The sequence below is a fragment of the Tachysurus vachellii genome, chromosome 22 (assembly GCF_030014155.1).
Source record: "Tachysurus vachellii isolate PV-2020 chromosome 22, HZAU_Pvac_v1, whole genome shotgun sequence".
NCBI classification, from domain to species: domain Eukaryota; kingdom Metazoa; phylum Chordata; class Actinopteri; order Siluriformes; family Bagridae; genus Tachysurus; species Tachysurus vachellii.
Genome location: NC_083481.1, coordinates 12,421,115 through 12,441,294, shown reverse-complemented (window position 1 = coordinate 12,441,294; position 20,180 = coordinate 12,421,115). Strand labels below are relative to the sequence as shown.

The following is a 20,180-nucleotide window of genomic DNA, read 5'->3' as shown; positions in this document are numbered from 1 at the left end:
ATGACCTCTAGACTGGACTATTGTAATGCATTACTATGTGGTTGTCCTGCATCTTTAATTAATAGGCTACAGTTAGTCCAAAATGCAGCTGCCAGAGTTCTCACCAGGACAAGAAAGTATGATCATATACTGTCACCCATATGAGGATGAGGTTTCCCTTCGAGTCTGGTTCCTCTCAAGGTTTCTTCCTTTACCGTCTAAGGGAGTTTTTCCTTGCCACTGCTGCCTGAGTCATCTCAGACTTGCTCATTGGGATAAATACATACACATTGTCAGCTAAATATATCTAATATTAATCTTGAATTCTGCATTCTATTAATCTTTATATTATTATTTATATTAACCGTTTCTTCTATGTTTATGTTCTGTAAAGCTGCTTTGAGACAATGTCAATTGTAAAAAGCGATATAGAAATCAATTTGAATTGAATTGAAGAATTCAGTGAAGCAGACAAACGGATTTTATAAACCGATTTAAAAAAATAATATGATTCAGGAATATGGCACCAGACATTTTATTTCAAACACAAACATGTCACTTGCAATAACCTTTTGTTCTATGTTTATGTTCTGTAAAGCTGCTTTGAGACAATGTCAATTGTAAAAAGCGCTATACAAATAAACTTGAGTTGAATTGAATTATGTTGAATTTTGCAAATAGTGATGTAAATCAGACATTTAATGACTCATGAGTGTGCTGTATTTACTTGCTTAGTCACGTGCATGATGACTACATCCAGAACCATCCAGAGTTTTTTGTTGTTGTATAGATGTCATTGCTTTTGTATTTTTGTATAATTATTTTATGAAATTTCCTGCAAGTTACAGAAATCTATTTTGTAGATTTGTAAGATTTTACATTTTAATACCACATAATTCTCACGACTGATTAGTAAGACGCTTTTGATTGTGTCTATAACAATGTAGTAGCACCGACACATAACAGTTCAAGACTTTCAGACTCGCTCTCTCTCTCACACACACACACACACACACACACACTTATGACATCACAACTCCGAGTCGTGTGTTTATGCTAAAAACATCAGACTCAATGACCTTTTTACTTTAACACTTACTCGAGAGAAATTGATAGAAAAAAGGAGTCTTAATGTATTTCAAATCCTAATGGCTTTATTTATTTATATATATTATATATATATATATATATATATTTATTTATATATATTGTTGTATAGAATAACTTTCACCTCAATTGCTCGGTTATCATTTTTTTGTTTGTTCTGTTAATTTCAAACGACAGGACATAAAGAACAAGGCATTCCACATGATCATATATTACAAAAAGAGTAAATAAAATTCAAAGGTGTGCACGTCACACGCATACATACGTACGTACATAATACACTTGCGTTTTTTGTAAGTATAAAGTAATGAGAAATGGGCATGGCTGCGATCACAGACAGAAAAGGAATAAAGTGGAGACAGACAGAGAGAAAGAGAGAGTGAGAGAGAGAGAGAGAAAATATCAGGATAAATAATTGATCACATTCTAAAAATCAACCTATCATCTGTTGCATAGTTGGAAGCAAACAGGACGGACATTTTGGCGTGATACATTATATTTACACAAAGGTAAGGTGTTGTGGAAAGGGTTAATCTAAAGCCGGATTTTTGTCAGCTGAAACACACACCGATAAAAAGATGCTGTTTACGACCATCGATCACTTCATCAAAAGTTTTCAGTGCGGCTCGATTGATCGTCTTGTCCAAAAACTGGGAATAAAACAAGGATTAACAATCATCAGCTACCGTAACCCAGATCTCTAATGAAGCTTTTTCTCTTCGTGTATGATGACAAACTGCACACTCTCTCTCCTGTTCTTGTTACGCAGTGCTGTGAACTCTCTGTCGATCAGGCGTTTAAATCCGGTTACCTGCCGTCACCTTTTAGCCCTTGAAGTGCCCTTAAAGTGCTATACTATAATATAGAGTAGGAATACAGGTTCTATGTCATTTGGACAAAACTGGGCAGATGTAGCTGGAGAGTAAACACAGACTCGGGGCAAAAAAAGCATCAGCAAGTTTCCCAACTTGCACAAACATAAAAAAAAATCAATAAAGCTTTGTACATTTCATATAGTCTGAAAGGATTCAGCGTTAGTCCTAGTTTTAGCAAGGATGCTAATTTCAAACGGAGCTTTTCAGACAAGCCAAACTTCTCAGATAATTAACACAGTGGTATGTTTGTCTCCACGGCACTTTTGTGACCAAGAAGACGGCAGATTATATAAAATGATAATAATAATAATTACGCAACAAAGCCACCTCGGTAAAGAATGTAAACATGACCTCAGACGTAAGAGTATAATTAAGCTCTTAGACACACAGTCTAATGAATAGAGTAAGAAAAGACTTGTATGTAAACTAATTGTAGCCCAAATCATCAACAATTTCATATCATAGTCATAATCAAAATAAGAAGGTAAAAAAAGTACGTTCAAGCACTTGGTAAAAAGAAAAGAATTAATTATAGAAATTTATTATATAAATGGAGATTTTCTCCCCCCCGGCTTTAAACCTTTCATTTTATAATCTTTTAACTATTTTTGTGACTATTTGACTAATCAAATAGAAATATTTGCCCTTTATACAAAATACAAAAGTTACTTCTTACAGGTATTGGTTAAAACATGGCTCTAATAGAATTTGGCTTTTTAAAAAAAAATGAAGAACCAGACAGATCTGTGAAGGTGACATTATTAGTAAGTGACCACAGCCAGTCACAGTAATCGCCGGTCACTGGAAACAGCATCAATCCAATCATTTTTTTTTCTTTATTCATATCTATAGAATATACCAGAGAGGCACACCTGTCCTATGCCACTGATGAAAACCATTGTTGCATGTGATGAGATGAAGTGCCCGCTCGTGCTGTACTCCAGGACGTGTCAAATAAACTGAAGGGGCGATGATGAGGAATAATTAATTAAAAAAATTCAAATAAAAAATAAAAAGACTGATGCCTTTGACCTTCAGAAATTCAAGACTCAAACATGGCTCCATGAGTTATAGGATTTGTTTAAAAAAATAATAAAAGGATGCAATAATTGAGATGAAGTCTGGACGTCTGACTGCATGACAGAGATGGAAATGATGAGACGAGTGAAACGGGTGAAGTAAAAGTGGGCGCGCTTGGTGTGAAGAGTCCGTTTCCTCAGCTTGTGTTAGTAATGATACCTGACTTACAAGCAAAAAAGTACAATCCACGCTTAAAGAACACGAGGGTTAAGAGTGAAGCTTCCAAGATAATCTTTTAGATAATCATAGAGTCTAATAAATAGAGTCATCAGTGTCCATTTTTAATCTGTGTTCCAGCATCATGTCAGTGTGTGTTTCTTCTGCTCTGTTAATTAATGTAAGAGGGGTGTGTGTGTGTATATATATATATATATATATATGTATATGTGTGTGTGTGTATGTGTGTGTGTGTGTGCCACGTGCGGCCTCGGTCACGAGAACGAGTACAGGTTTTTCGGGGATGTCTCATTCCATTCTTTATCATGCAGAAACACTGAACACATATATTAAACAGTTAAAGAGTTTTCTTTTAAGCAACACAGGACAATAGAAATACCACTCACACCAGGTTGTACATATTGCTTTGAACCACCAATTTGTTTATAAGTCATGCATGCCACATAGATGATATTAGGTTTATACAAAAATAACACCAGTGCTTATTATCGTATTCATATGATTTATAATAAAGAAATTACTTTTTCTTTCTTTCTTTTGGTCGTTCTGTCTCTCTTCTTTTCTTTTTTTCCCCCTTTACAATCAAATACACTTTAGAACGCATTCAAATGCAGGTTGTCTATGGAAAGTTATGGAAAAGTAGGTGGTTGTGATTTATTCCAGGTTAAAAATGCAATCTTTTTTATTTACAGCTGTGGTGTAGCACTCCTATCTCCAAAACATACACACACACACACACACAAAATAATTAAATAAATCTCAGTAGACTAGCCAAGCAGTTGAATCAGTTAATGCATGCCATCCTTTTTTTTTTTTTACTTCTTCTTCTTTTTTTTTTTTTTGGACAGATGTGTGCAATAACAAATCTTCCTGCACAGCCAGATCGGTGTCGAAATTTGAAACTGTTGATTAAAATCAATGTACAGCAAAAAAAAAAAAAAAAAAAAAAAAAAAAAAAAAAAAAATAATATTCCAGAGATGCAATAAGATGATACCATGAGGTGGATTAAAAGACGTTGGTTAATTTCACAAAGATTTATCCCGGACATCTTTAGGACTGGACAGATGTGTAGAGGAAAACAAACGTAGTGTCATATTCAACAGCTTAGCACGGGGAAGAAGAACGAGAAGAAGTAATGATTGTACAAAAATAACACTTTGGCAGAATTTTTTTAAAGCTTTGACTGCAGAACAAGCTTCTTATTTTTTTTATTTTATTTTTTTTTTGCAGTATTTGTTTTAACACTACACTGAACACGGTACTAGATCTTCATGAACTGAGTAGATCAGTTGACAGGAGAAAAAAACAACAACAACAAAAAAGTTAGTTAGACGAGTTATATCTGGGCGCACACATGGGGTGGGGGTGGGAGTGGGGGGCAAAAAAAAAAACCCATGAAATAAAATAAAACAGCCAATAGTAACAGCTCATGGTAAAGAAAATAAAGGATGCTGTAATACCATGCTAATGAACCTAACAGTATGCGTGTACATGATGAAAATAGAATATATGCAATGGAACTATTTCACCTAATATGGAATTGAGATCATTTCTAATGTCCGTGTAACATTTACAGCAGCCAGGATGTTGGATAAACTACAAGCTTTTATTTTTCTTCCCCCAACGCACCTACACCCAATGCTGTTTAAAGTGAGCTGAGAATTGGTTTTTTTTTTGGTTTTGTTTTTTAGGAATCTTGCTGGATTTAAAGTAAACACGTCACGCCGTCGTTCTCTCCTTGGCCAAAGCGTTTTTTTTTTTTCGATTTAAACGTGGCGTACGTAGGTTTGTGAGAACAATGTATTCTACTGCCTCGCTTTACTGAATATCTGTCACCGGATACGACGCTCCGAGCCTATACACCTTTCCTTTATAGATTTCCAAAATATTAAAAAGTACTTAATATAAAAATACAGAACAGTTGTAAAAAACAGAACAGAACATCAACGTTTATATGAAATTTACACATTTCGCCCGTAATAATACATCACTTAGGGATATAAGCCTGGGGTTTGGGACGAGGGGACGTTTGTTCATGATATATTCAAGTGGTCCGTTTTCTATATTTTAGGCAGTGACTGAATTTTAGTTTAAAGCAAAGCAGGAAAGCAAAAAAAAAAAAAAAAAAAAATGGGATTATAAAAGAACAACCTATAAAATATGGCTCTTAGCAAGTAGAAAAAGGATATTGAGGATCCTGGCTAAGTGAAGCTCGGTATGAAGTCAGGAAGTAGAAATATGGCAGTAATATGATTCAAGAATTAGAACACGGTTAAAGACGTAGGCAGGATTTTCTCGGCTAACAGGCCGCTGACGAGGCTCGAACAGAGGCTTTGGGTCGCGTTATACGCGTCGGTCATTGTGGCTTTTATGCTGTTTAGTATTCGTTTCGCCTTCGGAAGAGGAACGTTGGAACGGATCCTCCTTCTGCATCTGATCAGCACAATATTGAGTCGAACGGCAAAAAAGTCAAATCTGAAGCTGAAAACCGACTCGAACTGAACACACACACACACGCATGAGATCAGCAAACAAACTCACAAACACAAAGTGGAGAAAAGTTCCATATTGGCTTCCTCTAACTTTGAGTAAAAAAAATAAATAAATAAGTGATTTAGCTAAATCAGGGATTTTTTAATTTGTATTATTCTTTTTTTTGCGCTGACTTTCTAGACTTATGATGATGAGTTGCATGACGCACTTGCACTTGCTTCATCTTGGTGACACGTGCTTTCTTTCGTTCTTTCTTTCGTTCTTTCTTTCAGCATAGCAGCCTCAGGTCTGTGCGTACAAAAACTCAAAAACATGATAAAATAAACAAAGACAACCAAGGATGACCTTAAATCAAAAAGTCGATGTATTTGGAAAAAAATATATAATAATAAATGTAGTGTGTGTGGAATCCTTAACAACATTGATAGCCAGCAGTTTAAAAGAAAAATGACAAAGTTAGAAAGTACAGACTACTTTTCAGTGATGTACATGTACGCTTGTTTCTAATGACCATGAAAGGCAAAAAAAATAAAATAAAAACTCAAACAAAACAGAGGAATAAAAATACGTATGAACATAAAAGCACATTTCAAGTTGTAAAAGTGGTAAAAGTCGCTGAATTGTTGGGAAAAAAAGTAACATGATGTACCTATGGGACAAGGACAACAATGACGACAACAAAACAACAACAAAAAAAAAAGGAAAAGTAAAAACAAGGATACAGTGTCGGTGAAGGAAAGGCTGCAGCCTTTGATCTGCCCTTGTGTGGGCGAGTCAGACCATGCCACGTGTGCTGTCAGAGCTCTGACGCCACGCTGCCGGTCGATGAGGAGCCGAAGCGGGGAAAACGGCTCCGTGTGAGGATGCTGCATGACGGGTGAGGTGTTCTTTAGGGAGGAGCTTGCAGGAGGACAGAACTGGGCTTGATGCTGGGGTGAGAGGAAAAGATGGTCAGACGGAGGACTCGCGGCCGTGGATGGAGCTGTCCGGGGGTTCTCCGCCTCCACCTCCACTTTTCCTGGGGGAGGCGGAGGAGGAGGACGCCGAGGATGAGGAAGGCAGCGGCTCAATCTCTGCGCTGCTCTCCTCTATCGTGGGTGCGTGCTCCTCCTCCTCGACCCGCGGCATGAACTCAGGGTGGACCATGAAGTTGTGGATGGAGCTGTTGGACTCGAGGCCCGAGTACAGTGAGCTGCGGAAAGCGTTCACCACCTTAATCTGGGGGTGTGGTGAAAAATGCAGAGAGAGAAGAAGAAGGATTAGTGAGATTGCACTAGTGTGTGTGTGTGTGTGTTTGTGTGTGTGTCTGCGTGTACAAGAAGAGTGACGCCATCGTGAAAGTGAAGCTGTTTATGAAATTATACCAAACATAAACAGAAAACAGCACAAGCATTAAAAAAAAATGCTTCCCAACTGAATAAGGAAGACATGAACATCAGGCACATAACATCAAACACCACAGGCACTAAAAATACCACACACAAACACACACTAAAGACATGCTACACACAGCACACAATCACGTGCACGCTGTACTCGACAACTGCCCGAGCGTTGTTTCTTTTAGACAGGAGGTGTCGAGGAGAGAAATAAGAATGAGAAAGATGAGAATTCTTTTTTTTTTTTTTTTTTAAAGGAAGACATTGCATGACATAGGAAAAGAGGTACAGTGTCACAAAACACACTCACTGTGCAATCTGGGAGGAATTTCCCTAAAACGCTGCAGGACAAAGGTTTCTCAGAGCATCAGGGGGTAAACAGAGCTGTACATGATGCTGCTTCTGAAAAATCGCTAACTTATTAGCTGCTGACTCTGTCAGATTAAACACACCTCCTACTGAGCAAATGTCTTGATCTTGCCTTTGCAACAAGTCACACAACACACTTCAAATCCAGGATCATGTCAATCGTGCATTTTTATAGTTGGAGGCATTTCGATCGAGTGGGAAGTATGTTGAGACTTTTACTAAAATCTACCCTCGAACTCTTAAACCGTACATTGTATTGAACCCAGACCACAAATCAAGCAAAATTATTTTTATAAATTTGACCACTAACAACAGCAAACTAAACAGAGTTAATAAATCATGAGCAAGTGCTAAATATTAGCTTGAGCCACTTAACAGTAAATTGGCAGTTGATTTTACTGCGAGTTTGGTTGCGTATCCGATTGTACTGCTATGAAATGAAACTAAGCTAAGTTGTGAAGAGAACATGCGGGTTACGATCTGGACATTTCTATGCTGTAATACTGGCAGACACGTAAGCATGAAACCACCATATGCCAGGGTAAGAACTCAGTCACACTCACACACACTCATTTTTGTCAGGTGCTCGCTGGAGTGTAGAAATGAGTGAGCGGAGTAAAAAAGAAAAACGAGCTCCAACGCTTCAGTTTTTCACAGAGGAAGCCTATCCAATTTCAACGTCGCCGTTCCGTCTCAACGCATGAACCTGCTGCTTTTTCTTATCGGCGCTCTTTTACACTGCCGAGTGCCTGCGTATGTTCTCGAAAGATTTGCGTTTGTTTATCACGACAGCCGACGTGTTCGCAGGGCCCTATGTGTGAGAAAATAGATTTCCTCATTCTCGGGAAATAAGACATTAGAATGATCGTGAGCTCGTGTAAATGATGGCGTACGTTAGGGTTTTCCCAAGCTGCTGTTAAACCAATCGGCTCGCAGACCTTTGAAGCAACTGAGATGCTATAAATATTGATAACCCTCTTCGTTATGATGATGGTCTACGTTTCCCAAATTGGATTTTGTCATACGGTCAAATCTCCAATGAATCTCATAAGCTGCTCGATCTTCACTTGAAAAAGAAAAGTGGCCCTTCATCTCGACACGTCTGGCATCCCTTCGGGTTTGGAGCGCTCATTAAATTTTAACCCCATCCGAGTGAATCGAAGAGAGAAGACAAGACAAAGGGGGTTTCCCGCCAAAAGGGGGGGGGGGGGGGTCGGCAAACGTCAATGGTTTAACACCGCACAAGAGGAGACGTGCTTTATAGCTTTTATGTCATTTCTAAATTTTTTCTCAGCAGGAAAGTCAGCAGACTTCTTTGATAAACGCGTGGCACAAATACAAGCTGACACTTTCTCGCTGGTGGAAGCTAAAGGTGTGCCGATGAAGCGTTTCCGCTTAGGTAACCGAGATAAAGGGAGCAGAGAGAGTCAGGACTCACACGTCCTCCTGCAATACAGAGTGGGAGGGACGAACGAGAGTGAAGTGCGTCGTGTCAGAGATCTGGAGACAAGAAGGGGGAGGGGGTGAGGAGGGGGCTGGAAAAAAGAGCCTAGAAGATGGATAGAGAGGAAAAAAAGAGGGTGTGAAGTGTGAGAGGGTGAGAGAAAAAGAGAAGGGAGGGTGTGTGAGAAGGAATGAGGGAAGGAGTGAAGGGGGAGATGTGTGAGATGTAGAGTCTGTCATCTCTCATCAGTGGCGAGAAAGTGAGATATGAGAGAGAGAGAGAGAGAGAGAGAGAGAGAGAGAGATGTGCAGATGCTCATCTCTCTCTCTCTCTGGTTTCTGTTGCTAGGCAGACAGTGAACATAAGCCACAGGACATGGCGACCCGTCACCTTGGAGACACTTTGCTCCCTCTCTCAGGATACATCAAGGTCATGAGCCAATTACGCTGAGGATTATGTTCGCTTTCATCCCTTCATTCCCCTTTTAGAAAGGATTCAGACAAGACTCGTTATCGGGGTGGACAACAAATCATAAATTCCTTTGCTTACTACAATACTATAAGCTTCAATGTGATGAAAGGTGCCATGTTTTGGTTGCCAGGTAACCTGATTAATATACCTAGTTAAGGTAACAAACTAGCATTAATCCAGACTAATTTATTATGGCTTTGATTAACTGTTCATTTGAGGGTTGAGGGCCTTGCTCAGGGGCCCAGCAGTGGTAGCATGGTGGTGCTGGGATTCAAACTCCTGATAACGCCACATGATGTGTTTTGGCCCAAATCTGCAGAAAATCAGATGTCATTTAGAAAAAAATTGTAAATTCCTCCAAAAAAATTGTAATTTCCGATTTTGCGTTCATTTCAGTTTTAAATTTGCTCCTAATGAGGAAGCCGAAGGCACATATAAAAAAAAAATATCCTTGACTCACAAAAATAAAGTGAAGTTGTCCAACTGAAACTATACTACAGTATAAAAGCATATTATAAATAGAAATGTAAAACAAATACAGCATAAAACCAGCATGGTTTAGATTCTTTTCTACATTTTTTTTTTACACATTATTCTAATTTCCTTTTAGATAAAAGCTTAGAAAAATCTACTATATTGAAAAATCTAAAAATATATTTACTGTATATGTACAATTTTAGAACTAGAAAGACGAGATCAATTTGAGCACTGATTTTAGAATTTCTAATTTTAGAAATGTGTGTATAGAGCAGTGGCATCTATGATTACATCATCGAGGTGTATTATACAAACACTTTTTCCTAAAGTCCTAACGGATGGTCTAGTTCTTCATGGGCGGGCGACCGATTTGTCCCCCGACCTACAACCTACTGCTTCACCTTTTTAGCTCGGAGTGAAGAGACACGTTTCCTCGGAAAAGACGATTAAAGAAGCTGTAAATAATATGCATCAATCCAAAAGTTTGAGTGAAGCACACATGCGTGTACACACAGATACACATGCACAAACAGATCTTCATGCACATCCCTTTATACATTTATTTGATTTTATTTATTTACTTATTTATTTAAATGCGCTGGATGCTCAGCTATTAACCTTCGTCAGAGCCCTTAATTAGATCACACTTAGAATAACTCGGATCCCCTCGGGGGAACAGCGGCTAATCTGCTCCTAATTTTCTTCGCCAAAAAAAAAAGAAAGAAAGAAAGAGAAAGTGAAAGGAGAAAAAGCATTTCTGCATTCATGCTCTGAACAGCTCTGAGCTCGTAGAAAAAAGAAAAAAAAAAAAAGCAGGCTTTCTTTCAAGACGCATGCAGACAGCGGTAGAAGCTTTTGTGTTCCCGTCAAACACCGTGCACTGGTATAACCAGAGGGCAAAAAAGTGATGGAATGACAGAAGGAAGTAGACATGTTACGTATATATATTTTACATTATTACACATTCATAGTCTGACATATTCTGGTTAAGAAAGAAAAAAAACACAAAACTCTTTCCTCAGCCTGAATGGAAAATGACATTTGCACTCCATGGGATTGATTTCATCTCAAACGTTCTCAAATTTGCCATCATTCCCCAAACAAATAACTAAGTCAAATTGCTAGTGGCTCTGTAAAAGCAAACTATTTATAAAGATCACATGCAGCATGATTGCAGTTAAATGCTGTAGTATTAGTCCCCTGTCATAAAGGCTGGAATTGTTTCTTAGCGCTTTTTTCTTGCTAACCTCCGAGTTTTAGAGCAATACAAATATCTGGACTATACTTAAATCTGGCTAGTGGTTACAAGGTTGTAAAGTAAGCCAAATATATTACTATTAACTGGAATAGTCACACTTGATCAATTTCAAGCATGTTCACAGACAATTTTTTGTTCATTTTAAGAATTGACTTAAAAAAAAGAAGTAAAATTAGCTGTCAAAAGGTTCAGAAAGAGAAAACGAAAACAAACAAAAGGGTGTAAAAGTATTCAAAAGCAGGGTGATTAATAATATACATAAACATAATATTAAATCACCTTGCTTTTGAATACTTTTACACCGTTTTGTTTGTTTTTGTTTTCCCTTTCTGAACCTTTTGACAGCTAATTTTACTTTTTTTTTTAAGCAAAACTGCAAATATGTAGCACTGTGCTGAAATTTTTGGAACGTTTCGCTGTGGGGTTCCACAAGGATGTATATTAGGACCGCGTTGAGAAATGCGGATTTGCAGTGCGAACTCAGAACATGGTTTTACAGAGCCTCTTTAAAATTGCAAGCAGACTTCTTTATCGTGTAGCGGAAATGTGCCGTGTCGCAAAAAAAAAAAAAAAAAAACAACTGTGTTCCACCCAGGCAGGGAATTGAGGAATGGGAAAGGAATTTGACAAAATCTCTCCACCCAAACTGGAGAACATATTCTATGGACAGAGCCAAATTCCAGAGTTAAGCCTTCGTTCTAGAGCACCCTCAGAAATTCAAACACTCGGGAGAGAGAGAGAGAAAGAGAAAGATAGTTGGTAAGAAAGGTGAGAGAGTAGATGGTTGTGATAAGTGCTTTGGATGCTCATGCAGAAGCAGCTTGGCTTGTGTGTTAAGAGCCACTCACTGCCTGCAGTAGAGGAGGAAGCAGGGGCAGGCAGCGCTGTGGCAGTGGAAGGGGAAAGCCCTACATGCGTGGGGCTAGAAACTGTTTTTGCGTCGTTGTGCTGGCTGACCACCGAAGGCTGGCGCCGCAGAGCACCGGGCACTGCCGTTTGGCTTGTCTGGAATGTATAAACCACGTCCATCTGCAAAGGAGAGGGAGAGGCCCCGGTGAAGAAAAGGGAGGAAAGAAGAAGAAAGAGGTAAAAAGGAAGATAGTAAGACACCGAGATATACAAAGCAATCAGTGGTTAAAGCAGACATACGTTATTTGAAAAACAGACGATGAAAAACCCACATTACAATCAGCTTTGAGGCAGCTGAGGAAGAGCAGGGATGGAAGGAGACTTAAAAAAATGCAATTTTAATTTTCTTTTTGCTGGGGAAAGTTTTTTGGTTATTAAGGACTTAGAAAAGGCTGAAAGCTCCCACTGAAAAGGAAAACAAAAGGGAAATAAGGACCACAAAGGGGTGACAATAAAGTGGTTCTACAAGACAGGCATTGATGAGTTGGCTGTGAATCGTGTATGTGCCAATTAATTCCTCTATTGTGTACCACTAACCATGCATGACTGATAAAATATAGAAATCCAGGAGGATTAGAAATTGTGTTGGTGGGACAGGAAAAGACGATAAGGAGCTAATTAGAAGAGCAGCAGTTTTTTGCCGTCAGATGGGGGAGACGGAGAGGGAACGCTCAACCTTGTCTACATCAGCGCTTGGAGGCAAAGAGAGGCAGGAGACAGTCTGGAAGTCAAGGACAGGGAAGTGGATTTGGGACAAAATCCAGGGCAGATGATGCGTACGACAAAATGTCCCATTTGTTCCCTGATAGCACCGTCTGCTCCAGTTAAATTCACGGTTAAATTACATACATGTCAATCAAAAAGTTTTAGTCAGGTCATCTAGTGACTGGAAGAAATACAATTCAGCTGGATTAAATAAAGAGAAGCAGGATACAATAACAACTGGAAGACTGGATGAAACTCGATATGACACGAGCAATGCATAATCTTTCAACAGGTAATAATAATAATACATTTCACTATATTTGGATTAACCTGGATGATGTGGGGTTTGCATTATACAGTAAATGACTTTAAACAACAAATAAATAGTGTATTTGACTAAAGAGTGCACGTTTAGATGTATTTTAAATCACGATGATCTTAAAAAAAACAAAAACAAAAAACTCATCAAATAATTCATCAAAAACTTGATGAAAATAATGAATTAAATAATCAAAATCAAATAAATTAAATCTTTTTAAAATAATAAAACCACAACAAACTAAAATATATGGCAAATAAATGGCAAAAAAAAGGCAAAGTGCAAACTGACAGACTGATGGACTGAGTGCCTCATGATCTGACAGTCAACAAAACTACATTTCGGCACTGAAACGCACACAAAAAAACCCCACAAAAATATGATAAGCTTTAGGGTTAAGCTTTCCATTTTCAGAGGCGGAGAGAAAACCTAATGAAGCCCGATGGGAGAAACATGAAGCCTGTGGACGTTCATATGGAACGCTCATCGGTGCTCAGTAGGAGGCATAACGCCTCTGCCTCGCCTCGCCGTTCCATACAGAACTCTCTGTCAGGCTCAGTACGCCTTCATCCAATCCACACCCACAAAAAATAAAACACAAGAGAACAGACACAATCCTTGAAAATAAACAAGTCTGTGAACCTGTTCATGCTGGGAATTTCTGCCACACACCATATTTTAGGAGAAACTCTATAAAACTCTTCAGAATGCACTAAAATTCTTCACTAAAGCTTTTTATTAGAAGCAGCTTGGGCAGGTCAAACCTTCCAGCCATGTGGTATCTCTCACTCACTATTTTACTCTCCAGAGATTCAGTCTCTCTGGATTTTCTAGCAGGTTGTAGATAAGTTCTATACCCATGATGGAAGTGTGTTTCAACACAGAGTGTGTTGTCCTTGGACCATGGAGTGCTGGGATGTGACACGCCGCTGCTCAGCTCTGAGTCATAAGGGAGTCTGGAAACTTTGCATGAATAAACTCACAGGAAATACAGACTATCCTTCATTAACATTTAAACTTGTATATTTTTGTATTTTTTTTTTTCGTTAAACATTCTTTTGGTTTAATTATTAATTTGTTTAGCTATTTCTTACTTAGTCTACTTAGTTTAGTTTATTGTACAGCACTGAACAAATTCCACTTTCTTCTTTTACTTTATACTATAGCGCTGAAAAAATTCTATTTTTAATTTAAACTAAAGCACTGAAAAAAAAAAAGATATTTTCACTTTATACTACAGCACTGCATAAATTCTATTTTTGCTTTATACTACAGCTCTGTGGAAATTCTGTTTTACTTTTACTTTATACGACAGCAGTGAAAAAATTCTACTTAAGCACTAAGAAAATCCTACTTTTCCTTTATACCAAAGCACTAAGAAAAGTCTATTTTTACTCTATACTATATTTTATTGAAATATTGAATGGAATTTTATACGAAATTCCATTGTCTACATTTACTTTATACTAAAGCACTGAGAAACTTTCTATTTTTACTTTTCCTCTATACTACAGCACTAAGAAGTTTCTATTTCTACTTTATACTACAGCTCTGAGAAAACTTTTATATTTACTTTCATCGTTCTTCATTACGTTTGAGATTGTGTTACTGATAAAAATGTCCCCTTGTGATGTTAAATTACCGCTAACGTCCGGCAAATTAGCACCAGACTTTGTAAGCACCTAAAAAAAATTCAGTATTAAACATACTTGTCCTCGTGGCAGCAGCCTAACAGACAAGATCAATGTCAAATACGTATAAACAATTATGAGCAAATCTGCACGCCTATAAAAGGAAAACAAAAAACAAATATTTGATCATTAAAAAAGACAATATGAGCATGTTCTTCGGTCCTGCGGCTGGGCTCATGGCTGAAAGAGAAGCCTAAAGTGAGGCAAAGTGAAAGGCATTGTGGGAGTACCTGAGTCTGGATGCGGTTCAGCCCTCGGAACCAGAGGATCTGTCCGCGGCGTAGCTCCATCTCGGCATGGTCAATCTCATCTACGTCCTCGATCTGCTCCTCCTTCTGCATCTCCTCCTTGGTGCTGCCGTGACCAAACGTCATCAGGAACTTGAGCCGGTGTGTTGGGATGGCCGAGATGAACTGAGGAGGAAGAAGAGATGTGTAAGATTCTTGTTGAGAAATTATAAATACAGGCTGTTTCGTTGAATTTATTAGTTTATAAGTATGTAATTATCCTGAAAGTGAAGGTTGCTTTAAACATATCAGAGTGAGAGAGGACAAGCCAACGTTTAGCCCAGTCATTTGTTGATCACAAGGACAGGGGTTTAAACCGCTGTACTACCACAGATGCCACTGTTGGGCCCTTTAACAGGGCACTTAACCCCCTCTGCTCCAGAGCTGCATCATTGCTCACCCATGCTTCTTCTTCTTAACACTGCTTCCAACTAGAGATGATATTCCCCTCACTGCTTACTATTAAGGAAGAGGATGTTGTAAACATCTTCACTAATGACTTCACAAATGCCCCCGAGGGACTTTCACAAATGCCCCCGAGGGACTTTCCTCTCTGTGTAAGACGTAGGATACACATGACACAGACAGAACGATTGAAGTGTTTCAAGTTCCAAGATTTTCAGGACTCATGGAAACCTTAATGATGCGCTTAACCTAGCAAGTGCAGTACCTACATACATTTGTAGAGGAATGTAGGGTTGTGTGTGTGTGTGTGTGTGTGTGTGTGTGTGTGTGTGTGAGAGAGAGAGAGACAGGGGAGACACAGTGGGAGTACCGTGCTCAGTTTCCATTCCCCTGTGATGGTGTGTAATTGTGGGCTATAAACTTTCATGTCTCATTATACTGCCATGCAGTATGTCTTCTTCCAGACATGCAACTTTTTTGGGGGCGGCAATGGCTCGCAGGCCGCGCTGTGCAATGTGACATCACCTCATCCACCATCCACCCTCCTCCTCATGCCTTCTTCTCTCCCTCCCACAGAACTGGATTCACACGCAGTTCCACTCTCCAAAACACACAAACACGCACACACACACACACAGTCCTATCAGGTGCAAGCTGCTGAACGTCTCCCACGTCCCAGCACTATGCCATGATGTTTTCATTACACCATTATGCTGCATGTCTCTTTCCCCTCTCTCTCTCTCTCTCTCTCCCCCACCCTGTCTCCCTCTCCCTCACACCGTACATTCACACTTTGTCATGTGCAGATGGAGCTTTTCAATGCAAAAAACACCTACAAGCTTTATTCAAACGAGCAAAGCTCTTTAGAATCCTGTTTGGAAGAGATGAAACAGTGCGGCGGCGTGCAAATAAAAAGCGGTCCTGCCTATTAAAAAAATGACGGGAATGAATTTTTCCGTACCTGGCCCCAGAGCAGTTCGCCGACACCAATGAAGATGCACCAGAGCCACTGATCCAGGGTGAGAGCTGTGCAGGAGAAAGGCTTTCCTCCCAGCTGCACGATGATGATCTAAGGAAGTCAAACAAGAACAACACGATTGCTAAACAAGTCGAGCTCTGATCAAATGAAACTGTCGGCAACACCGAACAAATCGCTGTGAACAACAGCATCAAAGGCTCTGTGACTGCTTTATTTATGCTGGAATTATTAAGCTCGAGATTTTAAAACCGCCTTATGGCCCAGGCTTCGTAGCACTAGTTTGGAAGTGCATGCAGAGATCTTTCGGAGATATTCTAACCGTGATGTTTTATACAGGATTCGCATTAAATAATATTAATGAATGTTTATTAATGATGTGGAACATCTGCAAATGTGCACAATAAAACAATGAGGTTAAAATTGCTTTGCTAATCCCCTACTGCTAATTAAAGAAAATTAGCAGTTGAAATTAAATAATTTTTAAAGACTCTAATGTTTTCAGTTCATCCCATCTCTTGCCTGCAGGATGAAGGTTCCCAGGACGACGCTGCAGAATATGGGGTTCCTGTGGATGCCTTCGAAGACGTTCCTCTCGCCGTGGATCTTGCGGGCGTTGATCTCGTTGAAGAGCTGCATCATGACGAAAACGTTGAAGATGATGGTGTAGTGTTCGGAGGGCGGCGCGTGGAGGGGAGAATTGCGGCCGCTGTCTATGTTGAAGAACTTCTCTCCTGTGGAAAGAGCATTTTAGTTCTTTAGTTTCTAAATGGATTAGTTCGAAAGGGGAGATCCAGAGTTTAGGTCTAAGGCTTGGTTTTAATACGACAGCTGAGTACAGACAAAAGTTGATTACAGGATCTTAGCTGTCACGATTCGTCCCTTTACGCCAAGCTACAGTGCTTATATTCACTTAGGCTTTTGTTACTTGTTCACCATTTTGTTTACATTGCCACGTTTTCCTCATGTGTCTTGATTAGTCTCTCCTGTTTTCAGCTCACGTTCTGAATTGTGTCTGTCTTTATCCTAACTTTACTATGTTTTAGACCACAGCCTGTTTATTGACCCTGTCTTAGCCTAGCCCTGCATGCACCGGTTTTGCCTTGTTTGACCGCAGCCGGTTTTCAACCTGCTCTATACCTGCGATTGTGTACGTCCTCACAGCCTGCCACTGTCCCCGTGTTCCACCAACACCGTTATGGTACTAGAGCAAGACCGGAAAGAGCTTTATATAAATAATGAAGAATTTCAATTTTGAACTAAACCGGAAGAAAGCAAAGAGATGCCAAAAAAGGAGAAATCCCTCTTTTTAGTCCCTGGTAGAACTCCAACTCCAGCATGTTGGATGGTTGGGGGGAGTTTGAAGAGATCCAGCATGCAAAGCATTACACAGCAGTCCAATGTTTCCAGATCTTTTGTAAAGAGAAACTGTTGAAACGTTGTAATAGATTTTAAATGAAAGAAGATTAAAAGAACAAATCCACTATGGAATTGGTAGAGCCAGCAAACTCCGAGCTCCAAGTTCTGATCCTCTGAAGTTCAAGGTTGCAGTTCTCTAAGTTATGACAGTCGTGCCGAGTTACGACAGAGACTTGGCTCAGATAGCTAGTGATCTACAAGATGGAGAGTGCGATGGTGATGACGGCAGAATTGGCAAGAAAAATTAAGTACAGATGATGGGGTTAGACAGCTGGACAGACTGAAGGACTAAAGTGTTGCTGCATTGCTCTTTTCAGGTACAGAGTTAAGTCCTGTTGCTGTGGTTATCAGCGAGTAGAACAGCATTGTGGGTAAAAATCAAGCCGAGCCAAAATAACCCTCTGATTTTCAGGACAGAAGTCTTGGATATTATTAGTTGTAAAATCATTAGATGTGCAAAAAACTTTTTTTTAATGTTCATCATCATTCCAATTCTCAGTGGTTTGAGAGTTCAAATTGAACATTTTGAGAGATTAGTTGATGAATCAACATTTCTTAAATGATGTCTACAGGCAACGAGTGAACCCGAGAGAGAAGTGTGGAATGATACACGCACTGAATTCCATGGCAATCTGTTGTGCCTTTGGTGTAAATCCTATTCCTCAAGTGAAACAGCACTGTAGTTATCTCAATGAGCTCAGCAACACTAAGCCTGAGCCACCCTTAGGCATGTACGATGAGCTAGTGTACATACAGCGTGTGAACCTCAGCGGTAGTGTTCTTCAAAGGCTCCGGCAAACTGCATAAAATTTGCATTAATTAATCCTGGCAGAAGCTTTCATCCAAGAACAGTGTACAAGCGATGAGAAATGTAGTCAAGAACATGAGCGAGAAGTCGAAGCTTAAGGTCTTACTGAAGGGCTGGAACGCCGACTCTCTGGCTGGCGTGGGATCTATTTTTTTTTGCACACTAGTTACAGTAGTGTTGTTGTTCCACCTCCCAGTGCCTTGAGCCACCAGAGGAACGTTATATCACCATGTGAGGTCAATCATGTAAGCAGACTGCGTGAAAAAAATGTGTTTGCTCTGCTTGAGTCGGGGAAATAAAGCGGTCATGTTTATGACACAGCTCGAAAAGAACGCTGTAGGCAATGCAAGAGCTGCACAGTTATTTAGCACACTTTTAACACACGCTAGAAGCCGACTGGATCAATCAGTAATTTATTTATTTATAATCTAAAGCCTTAACTGCCACCTCTATCCTTATCTGCCTGTCTAAAGTATTTTATTGTGAAGACTACAATAAATCTACTGAGCAGATGAATGTTTCATTAGCGAGACTCATCTCATCTCACACATACACAAAAAAAATAAATCATTGATAATACTAAATCAGATGAAACGTCTACTTTAGCTTCATGAAAATAATCATAAAATGTTGACTGAAGCCTGTACAGAAATCTACAAAGAGAATAAATAGCAGATGTTTTAAACTATTATTTCTCGCCATGGTGAAAAGCAGCCGCGGTTGCAGTGTTCAATAAAAAGCAACAAAACTTCGGTTCAGATGACGTCATTGGGATTAAACGTCAGACTTGGCATGAAACAACTTTATTTATACGCTCAGAAATCTAATCGCACAATACTACTCCGCCATCTCCGGACATCCTTAACGATTATGACCAATTCCAGTGCGATAAGATCTAAATTGTATTTCAATCCAGCGCCAGTTAAAGGGATGGAACATCCTTTATTCCAGCACGTGTTTAAATGACTGAAACAGATCTAATCAGACATCCAACAATTTCACTTCATCATGCCGCATAGCTTTTAGGGATAATACTAGACTTGTCTAAGAGGAGTTCATCTACAGGCTTTGCTGATTTACTATTCAAACATGTCTTTCTTTAATAAAGCCCTCATTTAGAGTTAAGGGTATGAGCGTGAGATGTTTGGTTTAATAATAACAGTGATTTAGGTTTCGTTATTTATTTACAATTCGGTATCATTTCGTCTCGTCTGCGGCAACGATGATGGATGGAGTAACAGAAGCAAGCGTTCACATGTAATAAGTGCGTTGTGGATCTTCAGTAAATACTTTTTTAGAATCTATTTTTCCTTTTATTAGAACTGCTTCATAACTTCATTTTAGCTTGTTGTGGGGGAGACGATAAGAATAAAACAAACTTGTTCATTTACACTGTATAGCTGAAATCTTTCCTGGATATTTTTTTAGGATATATTAAATACAGAAATATACTGGCAATAAATAAAATACTGTAAATATTATAGAATATTATAAATAGTATATATACACATGAACCATTACTATAGTAATAATATATTTATTACAACTGTA

The 20,180-nt window shown here is 39.1% G+C and overlaps 1 protein-coding gene across 1 annotated transcript in view; it reads right to left on the bottom strand.

Annotated features, from left to right (window-relative positions):
- Window positions 1-3,619: 3,619 nt before the first annotated feature.
- atp2b4 (ATPase plasma membrane Ca2+ transporting 4) overlaps window positions 3,620-20,180 on the bottom strand; it is a 92,045-nt gene continuing 75,484 nt past the window's right edge. The window contains 5 exon segments of the mRNA XM_060858491.1: window positions 3,620-6,753; window positions 6,755-6,930; window positions 14,965-15,147; window positions 16,388-16,495; window positions 16,925-17,136. Of these exon segments, the coding sequence (XP_060714474.1) occupies window positions 6,216-6,753; window positions 6,755-6,930; window positions 14,965-15,147; window positions 16,388-16,495; window positions 16,925-17,136 (1,217 nt within the window). The 3' untranslated portion in view covers window positions 3,620-6,215.